This window comes from Gobio gobio, assembly GCF_949357685.1.
Source record: "Gobio gobio genome assembly, chromosome: 25".
In the NCBI taxonomy this organism is placed as follows: Eukaryota; Metazoa; Chordata; class Actinopteri; order Cypriniformes; family Gobionidae; genus Gobio; species Gobio gobio.
Window position 1 is genome coordinate 33,244,278 of NC_137121.1, and position 20,036 is coordinate 33,264,313.

Sequence of the window (20,036 nt, forward strand, 5' to 3'; positions counted from 1 at the left end):
ATCAATGTAGAATTCAACAGCTTAGATACGCGCGTCTTTCTCTGCTTGTAAACAAATCGCTTCTGGGTCATGTGTCCGAACGCCGGATCTGCATAATATTCTTGCGCATGCGTCGTGAAGGTCTACACGGAAGACAAGAACAAGTTGGATAAAGGCGTTATTTTGGGGAGTTTTTTGCGCACAAAAACTATTGTCGTCGCATCGTAAAATTATTTTAGAGCCATTGTGGTGAAATGGACTTTGTAACAACGTTTTTAGTGCCTTTTATGGGTCTTGTGAGTGTAAATGTACTGAATGCCAATGGAGGCCTATCTGAAGCCTTTCTCAGCATCAGCTTTCAACAAAAATATCTTTATTTGTGTTTCGAAGATGAACGCAGGTCTAACGGGGGTCGAACGACATGAGGGTGAGTAATTAATGACAGAATTTTCATTTTTGGGTGAACTAACCCTTTAATACACTTGACATGCTGCGATAGTTACTGCTATAGGATGAGGCACCTCAGAGAACAGAGAGCATGTGATAGGAGTTTCCACTTGTTCATTTATTTGGAATGCCAGAAAAATGTATTATCCAAACCAAGTTACTTTTAATTTGTTGTGCCTGTGTTCTTAGCCTATATTAGCCCAGCAACTTATTATCATCGGCTTTGCTTTTTTTTGTTACCCTACGCTAATTTGTGCAGCTCTTGGTATATGGTTATTATGGAAAATGTTTCCACAAAATTGGATTACATTTTTCAAACGAAATCTAATTGGTTTGAAATGATTTGTTGTAATCTTGTTGTATGAACTTAAATTAATTTAGTCAAGACTACTAAAAAAATAATGTCATGTCAGGATAAATATGTAGACCGTGGGAACTGTGTCAAACTAATTTATTGTATTTATTTCTATAAAAACTAATAGTGAACACTTGTTCACATGCTAAGTGTATCATTTGTAGCATGCAAGTAATGATCAAGTAAAAAAACTTCTCACCACTGGCATTACCACAGTTACAGCTCATTGAGAACAGCATTTATTCCACGTATATAGAGACAGAAATGGTCAATATAGCGAGACAAATCCTCAATATTAAATTGATATTAAAGCAAGATTTTGTTTTTTCTGTTTTCATATGTGTGTTTTTTTCTCCATGACCAAGGTGGGAAATTAACACCTTCAACCTGCAAAACAAGACAGGTTATTTTGCCATATCTTCCAGTCACTGTAGTGGATACATATAATACAAGACATCTTAGATTGATTGGTTTATTATTGGTAGATTGAACTATTGATTGGTGCCTTAGCATATAATAATATTTTTTATTATATCTCAAAGAACAGACATTTCTGAATGGTTGTTTAAATGTCCAGTAGTGTTGCACTGTAAAAAAAAATCCCCGTAAAATTTACGATAAAAAAACGGCAGGTGTGGTTGCCAGAACTTTACCGTAAAAGGGACAGCACCATATAATTTAAAGGTGTGTAATGTAATAATTACAGTAAAAAAAACTTTATTTTACAGTTCAAAACCGTATAATTTAAAGGTTTATATTGTAATAATTACATGTACACTATTAAAAATGTACAGTAAAAAAACATATTTTGTTAACTGAAATAATGTTATATTACCAACTTATTGAAATACTAATATCTGTTATGAACCTTTGATAAATACTGACAACCACCAATCACAGTGGAGATGAGAGTCACATGATGAATCAAAGCTTTGAGAAGGACAACACATATATAGAAGGTGTACAGTGTCATTCACACAAACACTAAACACCATCATGGTAACACACATGACCTTTTAAAAAATGCAATAAACATTAATTTAACAATATTAGATGTAACATAAAACCCTAATGTACATAACTGATTAGAAACTAAGAAGAAACAGTTATTTCAATGAAAATACATCAAATGTGAAGTGTCACGCAGGGAATTGTGGGAATGTCAATTTACGTTTTTTCATTGTAAATTACACAGCAGCTTGTTCTTTTTCACTTCCAAAAACTGTTTAACGGTATTTTACTGTAAAATGACATTAAATGTAAGGTTAGATCTATTACAGTTATTCACCATAGTACGGAAACTTTCTGTTAACCAATTAACTGTTTTTAACCGTAGAATTTTTACAGTCTTTTACTGTTAAAAACACAAATGCTGTATACTGTAAACCACTACCGTATAAATCTCTCACAAGACTTATATAAATAGAATTGTTTATATTTTTAATGAAAAGGCTTTTCATATCCACTGTAACTGTAAAAATCAAATAAACTTTTAAAAAGGTAATTGCATAATGGACTTATTGTGAAAACCTGTTAATGGACTAGGGAAAAGATTTAATGAGAAATATTTCAACATTTCTAGAACACTGATTCCATATTCGCCGCTGTTGTTGCTACAGAAACACTGCAGTGGCATTGCTACTTTTTTATTATTAAATTATCATCCACTTGGTAGCAACTTGGTATTTTGGACATACCTCATAAAAATAGTTTTTGCTATATTAATTTACTGTGGCAATTTTGGGCCATTTTCCATCCATTTCCTCTCGAAAATATTTGATGTAGACCTAATCACATTACTGAAGCTCACTTGCACCAGCATTGAAAATCAAGCTCTGAATTTACAGGAGTGTGCTCCCGTAACCCAATCTCATTCTGCTGTTGTCTGTCTGCAAATGAGTGTCCTGCTCTGTGGTGGGATTGATGTTATGTTAGCAGCAGGACAAGCTAATCAAGTAAAATCACTAAATAAATGCAGTCAGACAGTTCCGGCTTCACATTTTATTGAAAAACAATGATTTTATTTCTTAGCATATTCACTGAATACATTCCAAAAATACCAAAAACATTCACTGAATTACAATATTTAAAATAACTCCTTGTTTGACAATTATGGGTGGCTTATCCTCAAAACTCATCTTACAAATGTTGATATTCAGATAATACATCAAAATGTAAAACAATAGCATAACCATTCATCTAAAGTGTTGAACTTGCCTTGGGGGCATCTTGCCCCATCTTACTTTATACACTGTATTGCCAAAAGTATTGGGACACCCCTCCACATCACTGAATTCAGGTGTTCAATCACTTCATATAAATCAAGCTCTAGGCATGCAGATGCTTCTACACATTAGTGAGAGAATGGGTCGCTCTCAGGAGCTCAGAGAACTCAAGCGTGGGACCGTGATCGGTTGACACCTGTGCAATAAGTCCATTCGGGACATTTCCTCACTACTAAATATTCCACGCTCAACTGTTAGTGGTGTTATAACAAAGTGGAAGCAATTGGGAACAACAGCAACTCAGCCACGAAGTGAAATCACAGAGCGGGGTCAGCGCATGCTGAGGGTCACAGTGCGCAGAAGTCGCCAACTTTCTGCAGAGTCAAGAGCTCCAGACCTCCAAACTTCATGTGTCCTTCAGATGAGCTCAAGAACAGTGTGTAGAGCTTCAGGGAATGGGTTTCCATGGCCGAGCAGCTCATCCAAGCCTTACATCACCAAGTGCAATGCAAAGCGCCGGATGCAGTGGGGTAAAGCGCGCCGCCACTGGACTCTAGAGCAGCGGAGACGTGTTCTCTGGAGTGACCAATCACGCTTCTCTGTCTGCCAATCCGATGGTCGAGTCTGGGTTTGGCGGTTACCAGGAGAACGGGACTTGCCTGACTGCATTGTGCCAAGTGTAAAGTTTGGTGGAGGGGGATTATGGTGTTGGGTTGTTTTTCAGGAGTTGGGCTTGACCCCTTAGTTCCAGTGAAAGGAACTCTTAATGCTTCAGCATACCAAGACATTTTGGACAATTTCATGCTCCCAACTTTGTGGGAACAGTTTGGGGACGGCCCCTTCTTGTCCCAACATGACTGCACCAGTGCAAAAAGCGTCGGTCCATAAAGACATGGATGAGCGAGTTTGGTGTGGAGGAACTTGACTGTCCTGCACAGAGTCCTGACCTCAACCCGATAGAACATCTTTGGGATGAATTAGAGCAGAGACTGAGAGCCAGGCCTTCTCGTCCAACATCAGTGCCTGACCTCACTAATGCGCTTCTAGAAGAATGGTCAAAAATCCCCATAAACACACTCCTAACCCTTGTGGAAAGCCTTCCCAGAAGAGTTGAAGCTGTTAGAGCTGCAAAGGGTGGGCCGACTCCATATTAAACCCTACGGATTAAGTGCATGTAAAGGCAGACGTCCCAAAACTTTTGGCAATATAGTGTATGAGCTTTATATTTAGTACATATAGTAACATGGCTGGTAGAACAACTGGTAAAATCTGTCATTCACTGTCACTGTGGCTGGTGGGTGAAAAAGTTAATTTCCCAACCTCATCGTAACATTAGTCTGTGTGTAAAGTTTTAGAAGTCGAAACATTTCATTTGTGGTGACTGGTGTTACTTAATATTTGATGTGAAATTATACAGTGTATGAAGGTTGCGAGACTTTTTATATCTCAATCATCAGACAGAATCAGAATCATCAGATTCTGGGCACTAAGATGCAAAATAGATGCCAAGATTGAAGATAAAATAAATTCATGCTTGTTCTTTCTGTTTCCGTCTATTTTTTAGGCATTAATCGGTTACTTGGCAACAGCACATATGAGGCAGCGTTTCCTCCACATGAGGTAAAATGAGTTAAATGTATTACCAGTCACAATGTAGTTTTTACCTCTATTTTCTAACTTTGCTATTGACTTTCTAGGGAAGTTATAAAAGCAGACATCCGATTAAAACCCATGGGGCTCAAAACCACAGACACCTTTTGTACGAAAGATGGGCACGCTGGGGAATCTGGTACAAATACCAGCCTTTAGACCTCATACGGTAAGACACAACTATAAAGTATCTGGGCACTTTATTTACTGTCTAAACAAATGAATGACTTTTTATTTTTAATTCATTTGGAAAACAATATTACATTTTCTTTTTGGCATATCCAAATTTCTGTGTAGTCTGAAAAACACTGAATAAATAACATTCTATTATAAATAAAATAAAATGTATTGTTTATAAATAAATAAGGGCACATTTGGAAAATTATATATATACACATATATATTTGGGGGGGGCACCCATATCAAGCACAGATGCAGATACACCGGATATTGATGTTGTTTGAACAAATGGATACATTTTCTTTTCATCAGTTTGGAAAACAAATATGAAGTGCACTGTGAATATAGCCAGAAGATACTGCCAAAGTTTTTGAGTCCTCACAAAAGCTTCCATTTTGTTTGTTTGGGGCTTTTTCAAAAAGTATTTGTTTCTGAAAGGTTCTTGGTGACTCAGACTGGCAGTGAAATCCCAAACGGAAATATTTGCGTTGTGAAAACGGCTTTAATCTCCCTAACTCATTCATGTGTGCAGGACTGTGTTGGTGTGGCTGACCGCAGCTTTCTAGTGTAAATCACAGCTGTAGTCAATCCATGCAATCTCAGGTTCATAACAAACGTATATTGACGCTGGATTAGAGCCCTCTCCTTTTAAAGTGGAGACTGAAATATAATTGTGGTGGTGATTTGCAGACACAGCAACTCTCAGCTGGTAGCTTCATCAGTTTTAGAGTCAGGTCACCCTCGATTTGAGGAATTATGTAACCGCCCTGACCTGTTTTGTCCCTGTTTTTAGTCACTTTGAGCCTTTCTGAATTAATCTATGTATATAACCAGTGTATCTGGGTCAATAGTGCTTTTATTTTGCGTTTTAATCTATTCAATGATTAAAAAACACTTGCAATTCAATGACTTCATGAGCCCATATGGGCAAATTGGCATCAGCAGAAAAGGACATCTGATTCCAAGGAACAACGAGTTTTTACATTTTGATTTGAGTATGAAGACAAAAAAATAAAAAATCCCTTTGGATTAACATGCACTAATATTGGCTCCCATGGTAAATATGATTAAAGATGGCTGTAAAAAATAAATCTGCATTGTTTATCCTTTTGATCTTTCTTTCAAAAAAATCACAAAAGTCTAGCCTTTCATTGAAGTAAAAGAATTGAAAGTGGGGAGAAAATCACATTATGAAATAAATGTTGGCCACAATTATTGGCACCCCTAGAAATTCTTACGAGTAAAATATTTCTGAATATATTCCCATTCATATTAACGTTTTTTAACATACCATGGTGACTATAGGAACAAGAAATTGTCCAGCCATGACTTCCTGTTCCACAGGAGTATGAATATGAGGAAACACAAAGTCCAAATTCCCTTAATCGTCATCACGATGAGTAAAACAACAGAATATAGTTCTGATGTGCAGCAAAAGATTGTTGAGCTTCACAAAATAGAAAGTGACTGTAATAGTTCTAGTTCTTTTATTTATAACGCACATTTAAGGACTGACCGCAAAGACCACAGAAAACTATGCACATAATAAATAAGACCATCAACATCATTTAAATGCTAAAGAAAAAAAAAGGTTTTCAATAGAGATTTAAAAAGTGATAGGGAGGGAGCAGCCCTAAGTTGTGCTGGCAGGCTGTTCCACAACCTAGGTCCCACCACCGAAAAAGGCTCATCTACGTTTCAGACTTGTACAAGGAACCATGAGTAAGTTTTGGCTACCCGATCGTAAGGCTCTGGAAGGACTATAAGGATGCAGTAGTTCAGACAGGTAGCTTGGTGCAAGGTTGTGTAGATATTTGTACACAAATAGGAGAATTTTTAAATCAATCCTAATATGAACCGGAAGCCAAGGAAGAGCTCCTAAAATAGGAGTGGTGTGATCGTACTTGTGTGCATTCCTTAGAAATTAGCATTTTGAACCAATTGTAGCCGAGAAACCTGAGACTCTGAGATGCCACAGTACAAAGAATTGCAATAATCCAATCGACTTGTAATTAAGGCGTGAATTGCAATCTCAAGGGTCTTCCAGGGAGAAAATGTTTAATTTTAGAAAGGGGACGGAGCTTGAAGAAGCTAGAGGCCAAAACAGAGGATATATGTTTATCTAGAGTTAGCCGACTGTCAAGAGGTTCTGTACAGACCCTGAATTAAAAACAGACTTTCTAAAATAGAGTTATTAAAGGTCCCATGACATGAAAATTTAACATTAATATGAGTTTCTGTATATGGTCCCCAAGTGGGTAGAAGTTTCGATTGGTGTAAACCGAGATCTGGGTGTCCTGTTCTGCCTATGAGAAAATGAAAGCTCAGACGAGTCGATCTGGAATCTACCCTGTATGTCGTCATACGAGGAAAGGTTACCTCCCCTTCCTCTGCTTTGCCCCCCCAGAGAATTTGGAGACAATGGATTCAGTTTATTTTAGCCGCAAGTCACAGGCTTTACAAACAGACTTTTACGATATGAATTCAACAGCACTGCCACAAACAGTGAGTAACAGAGTTCATTAATGCCTGATCTGTGATCAGTGATTTCTGATGTGTAGCTAATCATTCAAGTTCACACAGACTTTCTTTCTAAATCGTTTAATACTGTTTATGCCTCAGTGAATCAAGCCAGTGACTAAACGATCAACTTCACATTGTTTCTGTTAGTAGCATGAAACAAATCTGTTATTTCAATTGTGTTTTGAGAGTGATCAAAGAACACTCTCTTTATAATGTTCGTAGCTGTCAATCACACGTCGCGAGTGTATCTGCACACTTGCCCAAACTGCTGTTATAATGAATGATGCTGTTATGCTGAAAATGAAGCTCTTACTGTATTCACATCGATGTCGTGTTTGCTGTTAGTTGTGGTGAAAGCATTTTGTGAGAGAAAACGCGCTGCAATGACGAGATCACTGCCTTCATGCGATCGACAGACTGCATGTGTGCTCAATGCTCATCAATGCAGCCGTTCATGTGATGGGAAAAGATCTAAAAATAATACTATAATCAACACTTTCACGATTAGTTCATCTCGACAGCTGTAATGGTAAAAAAACCTAGTAAAAGTATTCAAGAGGGGTTCCACATGTTACAAAGTTCGTAGAATAAGGAGGATGACGACAGGGTCGCGTGACTGGCACTCGTGTTTATTCAGAACTATCAGATACAAACAAAATAAACTCGCGCTCACAGCGCTCTCAACTACTCGGTACAATAAAACTTTCTCAACTATCTTTCTCCAGCTCTCCGTCTCTCTGGTCCACATGCAGTCCGTCTCTCTCTTCGTGCAGCAGACCTCGCTAAACCACGCCCCCAACGCCACATAATCTAATACTCATTTCAAATGCAAAGATGTCAGCCAATCACAACAGTGGGCATTTTCACTGAAGTCTCACAGAAGACACGCCCCTTGAAACAGAGCATTCAAGCCAGAGGGCTAATATCAGGATAGAAAAAATGCCTTTTGTTTCTAAATTATTCCGTCCTTCGGATGAGACGTTAAACCGAGGTCCCGACTCTCTGTGGTCATTAAAAATCCCAGGATGTCCTTCGATAAAAGAGTAGGGGTGTAACCCCGGCATCCTGGCCAAATTTGCCCATTGGCCCCTGTCCATCGTGGCCTCCTAATCATCCCCATATATATATATACGATTGTCTTCATCACTCTGTGTGGTGGGCGTTCTGACACAATATGGCTGCCGTCGCATCATCCAGGTGGTGCTGCACATTGGTGGTGGATGAGGAGATTCCCCCCTTCTATGTAAAGTGCTTTGAGTGCCTAGAAAAGCGCTATATAAATGTAACAATTTAATAATAATAATTTTATAATTTATGACATTTTCTGATGCAAAAGTCATACTAACAATATAAGTACACCTCAGGAAACATTATAAAATAATAAAAAAAATCCACCCCGTGGGACTTTTAAACTTAATATTGTCAGATGGGCCAAAGACTATAACCTCAGTCTTTGAGTCATTTAGGGTTAAAAAGTTACTAGCCAGCCAAAGCTTTACCTCATCAAGACATGCAAATAAAGATTGAATCGCAGAAGGGTCATGTCTTTTTAGAGGCAGATAGATCTGGGTATCATCCGCATGAAAATGGAAGAATAAACCATGCATTTTCAGAATCAAACCTGAAGGAAGCATTGAAAATCCCCATTTCCACCATCAGGGCAATAATGAAGAAGTTCAATGAACTAAAGATGTTCTGAACCCGCCTGGAAGACGACGTGTGTCTATATCGCCCTAACACATGAGAGGAGGAGAGTTTGAGTGGACAAAGACTCTACAAGATCACAGATGGAGAATCACAGAGATTAGTTGAGGGTCTTGGGGTCAGAAAGACTAAAAAATTCAATAAATATAAAATTATAAAAAACAACTCCTACATCACCACATGTTGTTTGGGAGGGTTTGAAGAAAAATCCTCCTCGCTCATCCAGAAACAAACTCCAGCAGATTCAGATACAACTGGAGACTGGTCGACTGGAGACGACTCAGATTCATGGGATCATGGATTCTTGCAAATACCAACAGAAAAAAAATCAATACCTGATGGCCTCTGCTAGAAATCTTATAATGGGTCATGGTTGGATCTTCCATCAGGACTGTTGTGAACTCTTATCTTCTAAAGTGTAGGAAACTCAGAAGATGAAGACCAGGAGACCAGGAGACTTCGGGATCAAACAGAAGTTATTCTTTTAATGAGAACTCTCTGTGCTGCAGGTCGTCCGAAAACAGTCTGACTCAAACAGCATACCTGATAGGTTATATACATTCCAAAGGGGGAGGGATTTACATTGAGGTTGAACAAAGCATGTAAATTAAATATACAGGTTTTGGGAAAACCCGCCCAGACAGAGTATCACCAATCCTACTCCTAATCAGCATAACTATTCAAACGCATATAGGCAACGACGGTGAGAGTCTGAAAACAGGTCCGGCAGGAATCTCCTGCTGGAAACTCAACAATCTTCCTTTATACCTCAAATGCTCACTGTAAAACAGGCCCAGCAGGAATCTCCTGCTGGAAAAACCCCAGAATCATTATCTATACCTTAAATGCTAAATACAATGTACTTTCTTAAATTTGTAATCTTACTGGACAATAATGCAAAATGCAGGACAAAAAAGTGTCACTGAGCACAACATGAAGCTTCTGCCATGGCCATGGCCGTCCCAGTCCCTGACCTGAACCCTGTAGAGAATGAGTGATGAACTGAAGAGAAGAGCTGGGATCTGAAGTATCTGATTCTGTATGGATGAATGATCTCTGATCTCCAAACTCATCAGGCGTTATAGGAGAAGACTCAGAGCTGTTATCTTGGGAAAAGGACGTTGCAATAATTGTGGCCAACATGAAATGTTGTATTTGAAATGTTGTATACATGAAAACATGTATTTCATAATGAGATCAACTGCCAACCTGTGACAGTACTGATATATTTTGAACAAGCTGAATAACATCTGTCAATGCATTACGAACGAACGTGAACTAACACAGAACAGCAGTATATTTGCATTTGAACATTAATCAAGATGAATAAATGTCGTGAACCTATCCTATACTGAGCCCTAATGAATGTTTCTTACTGATGGTTGTTCTTATTTGTCATTTATTGGCCTGTCTGTCTCGCAGGCGGTACTTCGGAGAGAAGATCGGGCTGTATTTTGCTTGGTTGGGCTGGTACACAGGTATGCTGATCCCTGCTGCTCTAGTCGGCCTCTTTGTCTTCCTCTATGGGCTTTTCACCATGGACTCCAGCCAAGTAAGGTTGGTCCCTGCTGGTGTTTTCAGTTATTTCAGAATGACCCCCAGTATGCCTGGAACTGGTGCCATCAGGCTATTTGTAAATTAATATTGAATCACCTGCAATGATGCAATTTTCACTCACCAGTATTCAATGTCTCCCTATAGTTTCTTCTCAATAAAGCACAGATTCATGAGTGTGTGTTTTTCTGTTTTGTTTCAGTAAAGAGATCTGTGAGGCCAACACCACCATCATGTGCCCCATGTGTGAAGGCAACTGTAGCTCGTGGACGCTAAGTGACAGCTGTGTCTATGCAAAGGTACCGTACATTCACCTTCTACTGGCATAAACCACAGTTCTTTTCTTACATTGGATATGGTTATGTATAATATATTATATATAAGTCATAATTTTAAAGCTTATAAACTCAGCTTTTTAATTCATCTAACCATAAACTCTTAACGAGTACTGAGTAGTCCCTCTAAACTCCCCCTGGGTGTCATCTAGCTACGAAGAAATTAAAAATAATATTTTTTTAAAACTACTGCCTTAATCGACAAAATGGGCCCTATCATACACCGCGACGATTTCAACCGACGCAGTTATCGTTTTCATGTCCAGCTCCACATTGTTTAAATATCAAATGCACTTGCGCCATCTGTTGGTCTGAAAACCAGGTGTGTTCAGGAGCATTGCTGGCGTGTTGCTATTTTGAGGAACTGGAAACGACTGCGCCATTGACCAACACAAACCTGGTCTTGGTGGTATGGGTCGGTTTAAGTGTGGGTTAAGGTGTCAAAAGTTTAATTATAGATGTAATTACAGAAATTAATTACAGATGTTATTACATGCAGGTGTTTTTTTCTTTAAATGTAAGTACAATGTAAAAACAAGTGCATTGTATCAAAAGGTTAATTTAAATAGAAGTAAATAATAGATAAAGACAGTTCCCCTGCCTTTGATGGAATTGTCCAGCTTTGCATGTTTTTACTGTTATACGGTAGGGGGCGCTATTACGCATCTTCTGAAAGAGTATAGAAAAACTGGATCAAAACAGGCAAAAAAGAAGCAGAAACTAGTGATAAAAGCATTGCTTATGCAAGTTGTATTTCTTTTTGAAAAAAACGCAATAAAAAAAGAATGCATGAAGCTAGAATAAATAAAATAAAAAAGTTGTTGTTTAAAAGCAGAGGCTCTGTTCTTTCTTTTGGTATATTGCATGTTCAGATATTCATATAATATTAAGTGAAAATGATAAAGAAAATGCTGCCAGTGGCTGCACACATAAAAATAAAAAAAACCCTGCCTGGGACTTTTCTTCAGTAGATGACGTGTATGTCGTTGATTCGGTTTGCTTGAGCCAATTTGCATCTTGGCATCCGTCCTCATAATAAGTTCATGATGCTGTAATGTGGGAACATGAAAAGTCAGGAAAACCAAGACAAACAACATGAAAGTCGAGAGATCTTGGCAGTGTGGTGATTTTTATGTATACTGTATATTTCAAGTAAACATCTTAACGCGAACACCGTTTGTTTTGCAGAAAAGATATTTCCATCTACTCTTTCAGTGCACAGACGTAACATTTTCGAACAGTAATAACTTTGTTTTCAGAATGTCTGTTTCCAAACATTTTGTTCTAGCTTTATTAGGAAAGCCTGTTTTGTCTAATGTCAAAGTTATTCATAAGTTTTGAATTAGGGTTTGGTCCTGGATTTTCAACATGCAAATCAAATACAGATTCTTCGAGCTGTGCAGCCAGTAAGGCTACGGACCGAAAGTGTATTCTGTGACATGGAAACATGGTAGTGATTTGGCCTGGGAGAGGCTAATATTTGAATAAAATAGACATAAAATGCGTTCTTGCCTTGAACAATGTTTTATTGCTTGAAGATTGCTCTTTCATAGCTCAGGAGACAGGGTTAAAACAATGTTGACATGGTTCTGTCTTAGCAAACCACTACTGCAGTGGTCTTCGCTATTTTTTTCAGGAGAGCCACACTAATAGGACAAAATCAATAGGAGAGACACTTTTTAGGAGAGCAAAGTTTCAAAAGTTACATCCAGTCATAAATAGCATATCTGCTTATCAGTCTATCATCCCTGAACATACAATATGCTATGCAATAAATACAAAAGGTAGATAGATAGTGGGTGTGCAAAAGTACATATTTAATGTAAACTTTCTTTAAGTGCTGTCAATCGATAAAAATAAAAAAAACTAGATTATTCACACATTTTTCTGTTTAACCTGTTAGCCTTCACCCCCGCTTTTGAAAAAATCCCAAGAAATGGCATAATCAGACTAAAACCGTTACAGTTAATGATTCCTTTGCACTAAAATCATAAGTATGGCGTCATTTGAAAGCAGACACTTGGCAGTTTACTGTAAATTCAAAATTATAATTATTTTCATAATCAGAAATAGCTATAATAAGCTTCAAAGTTTTGTAAAGTTATTAGAAATATATTTGTATGAAATATATTTATGAAAATAAAATTGAAGTTGGCATTTTAGCAATCTAGAAGTGCACTACAGCTGAAGCCACATGTCTGACCATGTTATATTTCAAATCTGAAGACGATAAGTCTAAAACTCTGAATTTTATTAAATGTTTTTCAAGATCATGTCATATGATTTTATTTTGAGATTTCTCTAAAATGTTAACTGATGTTTATTGCCTTCTCTTCTGAGCTACCATTCAGTTTATTGTCTCTATTGTTTTGAGGTGCAAACTGCCCATTCAGTTTCAGTCTCCCCAGAACACTTTCACACCTCTCTGGTCTGGTTATGGCTCTTATAATCTTAATTCTTTTGTCTTCATTGTAATCACTGACGACTATCTATTCAAACTGTTCTATTCAAACCTCATTTATGATCAAACTTCTCACTTCACCTTCTAAAGTCCCTCAAATGCCGTTGTTGACAATAGAAACATTTCAGTTGGTTTTTCATTTCAGTCTATTCAAAATTATTTATAAAAATAACGTATTTGCCCAGGTGGCAGGTGCATTGGCTAGCTAGCATGTTAGCTTAGCACACAATCAAAATACAATAAAGATTAAAACCATGTTTGTTCTCCAAAATTACTTTATATCACAAGTGGGATGTTTTAAATAACCTTCTGTGGTCTCATTTGGCTTTGGATCAAAAAATCAATATATCATTTTACAATATTCTGCATATTGATAAAAGCTATGTCGAATAGCATTGCATTATAAATATAATCTATTATGAATACACCCAACATGGTATTAAGAACATCATCGCGATTGTGTGTTTATTATCTTCGAATGTCTCTATTTGCATGTTTTCGCGATCTCAGGAAGCTTTTATTATGGACTGGCACATGGTATCTTCTTCGTCTGTCTGTACCATATATGGACTACATGTGCACAGAGCGCCCTCCGGCTAACAGTATGAATTAAAAACAACACATAAGAGTCTCCATCGCTCATGATTAGGCTACATCTGCGCATTTTGAGGAAGTATTGAATAAAAAATACTCCTCTGTTTAGAAATTTGACACAGACATATGAGAATCTATCAATATTTCTCCTCATCTGCACACTTTTGAACTAAAAGCCCTGAGGGATGTTGATTTGTCGCGAGTCTTCGTGAGGAGAATAGAGGAGTTTTTTTATGAATGAGAGCAGCTGAGGCTCATATTACAATCAAACGGTACCGACGCGGTTTTCATATTCATAACTCCTGACACATATTAACAAATTACTGTCACTATAAGACTTTGAGAATAAAACAGAGGTAAAAAATGGAAGCTTGACTCTCAGATCTTTTAAATTATGTATAGATTTTCATGGTAATTACTTACATCTGAATGTCATTTGAGCTAATTTAAACAAATAAAGCTTGAGGACGAATGCGCCCTCAATGCGGTTAAAGCAGCACTTGGTAGGTTTTGCTCTCGGGGTCCCCCTACAGTTGGGAAACAGTATTGTCCTCTACTACTGTTGTAAACTGTCATTCTACATCAGTGGATGCATCGCACGTGCATTTATTGACATGACAACCATGATAGCCCTGAACACTGCCGGAGTTCACATGCAGCTGTTCTGCTTGCGTCGCGTGTGAAATGTCTTCATCCCATGTACAGTGGCATATGTTTCAGCATGTCATATGAATATCATTTCATGGGTTTTATTTTTTTTCAAACGCCACATGGTCGCGATGCTCACGTTTACAAGCCAGCGTCATTATAGTAGCCTAGTCTATTGGTTACCGTTTTACGGAATCTATATGATACTTCAATTCAATGTTTGAGTGGCAGGTAATAACCATATATCGTCAATATTATAATATCAAGCTACCATAGATGAATCTGCAAATTTGAAAAATCGATTTGCATTATAGCTTGAGGCAAGACAAATACACCAATATCACAGACATGTTAGGTATCCTAAAATATGATTTTGTACGTCTTACGTATTTACTTGCAAGAATGTAGCCCCTCCTCCTTCAGCTCACGCCAATGAGCAAACGCCGGCCCAATGTTGATCCTCGTCCTGCCTTTAATCCGATCACTTTCTCGTTTCCTCTTTTTGCTTTCCTCCAACAAAACCTTTGCTTTCTTATTTTTCTGTGCTGCAAATAAATGATAGTTGGGCTCGCACGTCCGAATTTAAGAAAGTGGGGGTGGTGGTGGAAGTGACGTATATGCTGTAAAGCAGTCGAATTTTGTAGTTCTTTTTTTTTCTCGGGTTACTACCCGAAACCCGAAGTTTAAAAGTACGATTTTAAACGATACAGACCCCGTCAGGCTATGGCAGACGTGTCATTCAACCTATTGTAAGTCGATGTATCATCACAAGAGGTTTGAAAATATATTATAAAGGTTGAAAAGTTACCTAGTGCTGCTTTAAGAGGTTAAAACACGTTATTAAAGGTGAACTATGTAGGATTTTTGCAGTAAAACATCCAGAAACCACTAGGCCAATGTTATATATTTTGTTCAGTTGAGTACTTAGAATATCCCAAATGTTTTCAACTATTTGTAAATCGTGAGAAAATTGCTATTTTAACCAAGGAGCCGGGACGTGTGAGCTATGCGTGTGAGGGAGTCGCCTGTCGATTGCGTCATATCTGCGTCACCCTCGGTCTCCGGTTTTATTCAGTGAAACACTTTACTCTCACTGCATTGTGAACAAGTGTCATAGCAGCCGCCGAGCGAACGTCATAACTTCCTTTTCAACACACTCAGATATATCTAATACGATAAACAGAGTTGCGTTACCTCACACTCAGCACTGGAGAAGAGGAAGTGCCGCCGGCAACCGTGTCATAATAAAAGTCCCGCCAGCGACTATGCCATAATAACAGTCCCGCTCTTCAATCGCTCCTGCGGCCTTGCTCAGCTCCACAACACTCAGTCCTGCTCTGCTTCAGACTACAGTAATGTTAATAATCGCATCCATGAACATGATTTCTGCCCGAGTCCTATCCTGACTGTTTCCCACCGGCTGTGAGGTGAAGACCACATGTCCCGAGATTCTGCGCTCAAACGTGGCGTCATCAAACTACGCCTTTGTTTTGAACAGGCGACCTCTAGTGGACGGAAAAGTTACATAGTGTAGCTTTAATATATTTTATAATTTAATAATTTGACAGTAAATCACCAGTCACCAAACAAAGACAGTATTTAAATATTTGTTATGAATACTTTTTATGAATGAAGGCCAGATCTGACGCGCTGTCACACACTTCCCATTTTCTCACAACTCTCACAAAGTTCATTAGACATTATTAAACTTATTTAAAACAGTTCTTATGAGGATACTCGACAAAACGGACATTAAGGCATAATTCTGTGTGTTATTGTTTGTTGAAGAGCGAAAGAGAACTGGATTCTGGTGCACTGCCTGTGCTCATGATGCTGGCGCGTAACCCACACCACTAATCCTAGTTGACAATGCGTATCATATGCACGTAAAAAGTCATTTTGTTATAGCCCTGCTTGTTTTTATGAAATATATATGTATTGACTGCATGGTCACTGCCATGCGAGCCGCAAATTAAGCCACGCAATGAGTAACACTGCACTACTGTCATGAGGCTGGATCTGGGCCAGCGGTAACAACTGAATGGAAAACAGCTTCTGTCCATACACCTTTCAGCAATTCTTTACCATTGGCCCACCCCACACCAGGGAAACAATTTTGTCACATGTTGGCAAAATCTTTTGAAGATGATTTTCACAACACGCCATTGATGCTTCAGCTTAGAGAGGATTTAATACCTGCAACTCCTCTGCTTTCAAACACAGCTGTTACGGTTCTTCAAACTGGCTTCACTCAACAGGTGCTGTTATAAAAATCCCCATTCAAGTTCTGCCATTCCTCCCATATCCAAAAGGATTAAATGTCGATGTACTCTTTCCACACAGGTTAAATAAACAATTATATGAGCCGTACATAAAACCTCCTGCCGGGCCCACAGATAATTCTCACGGCTTACAGCTCAAATCTGCTCTGCCAAAATATCCACCTCCTCAACAAACAAAGCTCCCGTAGGGGAGTCAGAGCAACAGATCAGTCTTGCTTTCTACTCTAGAGTAATATTGATGGAAAGTTATCCTGCTACTAGAGTTTTCGGTGACCACCAGCTCTTTTTTCAGTCTGACGTCCTGCTCTTTATTGAAGTTCATAACATAAGTTTGTAAAGAACTTGCTGTATTAGCCTAATGCTGCCAATCATGTTTCAAGGTGTAACAGGAGCATCCCTTCCTGTTCCTGCAGGGCCATTGTCCTGCAGAGTTTGGCTCCAACTTGCCTGCCTGAAAGTTTCTAGTAAGACCTTGGTTAGCTGGTTGGCAGGTGTGTTTAATTGGAGTTGGAGCTGAACTCTGCAGGACAGTGGCCCTCCAGGAGCAGGATTGGACATCCCTGGTATATAAGCAGTAGCATAATTTACTTCTCTCCCTCTTTAGAATCCCTTGCCTCCTCATCTCAACCTTTATGCACACATTTATAACCCTATTTATAACTCCATTGCAAATTCCTAGCACTAATATTAATACAAACATTTACACCTATAGTATACTGTAAAACCTGATAAGTTACGGTAACTCAAACCATTTGAGGAAACCGATTGCCTTAAACCATTTAAGTTTTAAAACCAATAAGTATGAGTACTGTAAACTCATATACATTAAGTTCAATACACTTATATTTTAGTGTTGGTTTAATGGGTTATTTTACTATTGGTTTAGTCAATCATTAGAGTAAACTCAACTTAAACTCAGTCAGTTTTCATGTAACAAATCTAACTAAGTCTTAACTATATAGCTACTTAAATGGTTTGAGGAAACTGATTGCCTTAAATGGTTTAAGTTAATTGCTAATGTTAATTACATACAGTTCATTTCATAAACATCCCATTCAGATCTTCATGGTTAAATGTTAGATAGCAAATAACACATGCTATTATCACTATCAAAGAGACTGCCATACACTATATTGACAAAAGTTTTGGGACGCCTGCCTTTACATGCACATGAACTTTAATGCCATCCCATTCTTAATCCGTAGGGTTTAATACATTTACATTTATGCATTTAGCAGACGCTTTTATCCAAAGCGACTTACAACTTGGGGGTACAATAAGCGATTGGTCGTGAAGAGTCGAGTGAGCGCAACAAGTGCCTGAAATACTTAGTCCGTGTACATTTCTCAGTGTAGCACAGGCTAGAGTAGGGTGGGAAAGAGGAGGAAAAGAGGAAAGGAGGTTAAGGTTTTTTTTAGGAGGTTAAGTGCTCACGGAAGAGATGAGTTTTTAGTTGACTTTTGAATGTTGTCAATGAATCCGCATTTCGGATGGCGGTGGGCAGATCGTTCCACCAGCAGGGAACGTTGAATGAAAATGTTCTGGAAAGGGATTTTTTGCCTCTCTGTGAAGGTACCACAAGCCTTCGCTCCTTGGTTGAACGAAGGCTTCTGGTGGGGGTGTGGCGACGTAGAATCGAGTCAAAGTATGCAGGAGCTGAGTGCGTGGTGGCTCTGTAGGCAAGCGTCAGCGACTTAAACTTGATGCGAGCAGCAAGTGGTAGCCAGTGCAGAGAGATGAAGAGTGGTGTGACGTGGGTCCTTTTGGGCTCGTTGAAGACCAGACGTGCCGCTGCATTCTGGATCATTCGAAGTGTTTGGATCGCACAAGAGGGGAGACCAGCCAGAAGCGCATTGCAGTAGTCCAGTCTAGAAATAACCAGGGCCTGGACAAGAAGCTGTGTTGCGTGTTCTGTTAGGAACGGTCTGATCTTCCTGATGTTGTAGAGCGCAAACCTGCAAGAGCGAGCTGTCTTAGCAATGTGATCTCTGAAGGACAGCTGGTCATCAAATGTAACTCCAAGATTTCTGACTGATTTTGAAGGGGAGATCAGGGATGCACCTAGCTGGATGGTGAAGTCATGTTGCATAGTGGGACTGGCGGGAAAGATGAGGAACTCAGTCTTTGCCAGGTTGAGCTGTAGGTGATTTTTACTCATCCATGCAGAGATGTCAGCCAGACAGCCGGAGATTTGTGCAGCTACTGTGGGGTCGTCTGGTTGGAATGAAAGGTAGAGCTGAGTGTCATCAGCATAGCAGTGATATGAGAAGCCATGTGCCTGTATGATGGGACCTAATGAAGTAGTGTAAATGGAGAAAAGGAGAGGTCCAAGCACTGAGCCCTGAGGAACCCCCGTGGTCAGTTGATGTGCTTGGGATTCCTCAACTCTCCAGGCAACCTTGAAGGACCTACCTGTGAGATAAGATTCAAACCAATGGAGCGGAGTCCCTGTGATGCCCAGTGATGAGAGGGTGGACAGAAGAATTTGATGATTTACCGTGTCAAAGGCAGCAGATAGATCAAGGAGGACGAGGACTGATGATTTGGACTCAGCTTTAGCTATCCGCAGGGCTTCGGTGACCGACAGTAGTGCAGTCTCTGTGGAGTGGCCCCTTTTGATAATATGGAGTTGGCCCACCCTTTGCACCCTTTCCACCCTTAATATGGAGTTGGCCCACCCTTTGCAGCTCTAAAAGATTCAACTCTTCTGGGAAGGCTTTCCACAAGGTTTAGGAGTGTGTTTATGGGAATTTTTGACCATTCTTCTAGAAGTGCATTTGTGAGGTCAGGCACTGATGTTGAAATTGTCCAAAATGAATGAAGTTCATGAAGGGATTGAACACCTGAATTCAATGATTTGGAGGGGTGTCCCAATACTTTTGGCAATATAGTGTGTCTCCCTATTTTAATCTTGTGCAAAAGCACACAAAATAACACTTAATTTCAACATTTATTTTCCTTATACAGTCTGACGCAAAGCATGCTGGGAATTAGAAATCTGCTGCAACTCAATCATATTAAGTTCAGCTTACTACAATCAAAATTTGAGTTCATGCAACTTTTTTCTATCAAGTACAACAAACTTTGATTATTATTGGA

General features: G+C 38.9%; 1 protein-coding gene across 5 annotated transcripts in view; it reads left to right on the forward strand.

The window, feature by feature from the left end:
* Positions 1-20,036, forward strand: part of ano3 (anoctamin 3) — a 168,676-nt gene that overhangs the window by 90,958 nt on the left and 57,682 nt on the right. For all 5 annotated transcript variants that reach the window (XM_079809773.1, XM_079809774.1, XM_079809772.1 and 2 more), the window contains 4 exons: positions 4,571-4,626; positions 4,704-4,825; positions 10,486-10,620; positions 10,820-10,916. In XM_079809773.1, the coding sequence (XP_079665899.1) occupies positions 4,571-4,626; positions 4,704-4,825; positions 10,486-10,620; positions 10,820-10,916 (410 nt within the window). The remainder of the gene's footprint in view (positions 1-4,570; positions 4,627-4,703; positions 4,826-10,485; positions 10,621-10,819; positions 10,917-20,036) is intronic.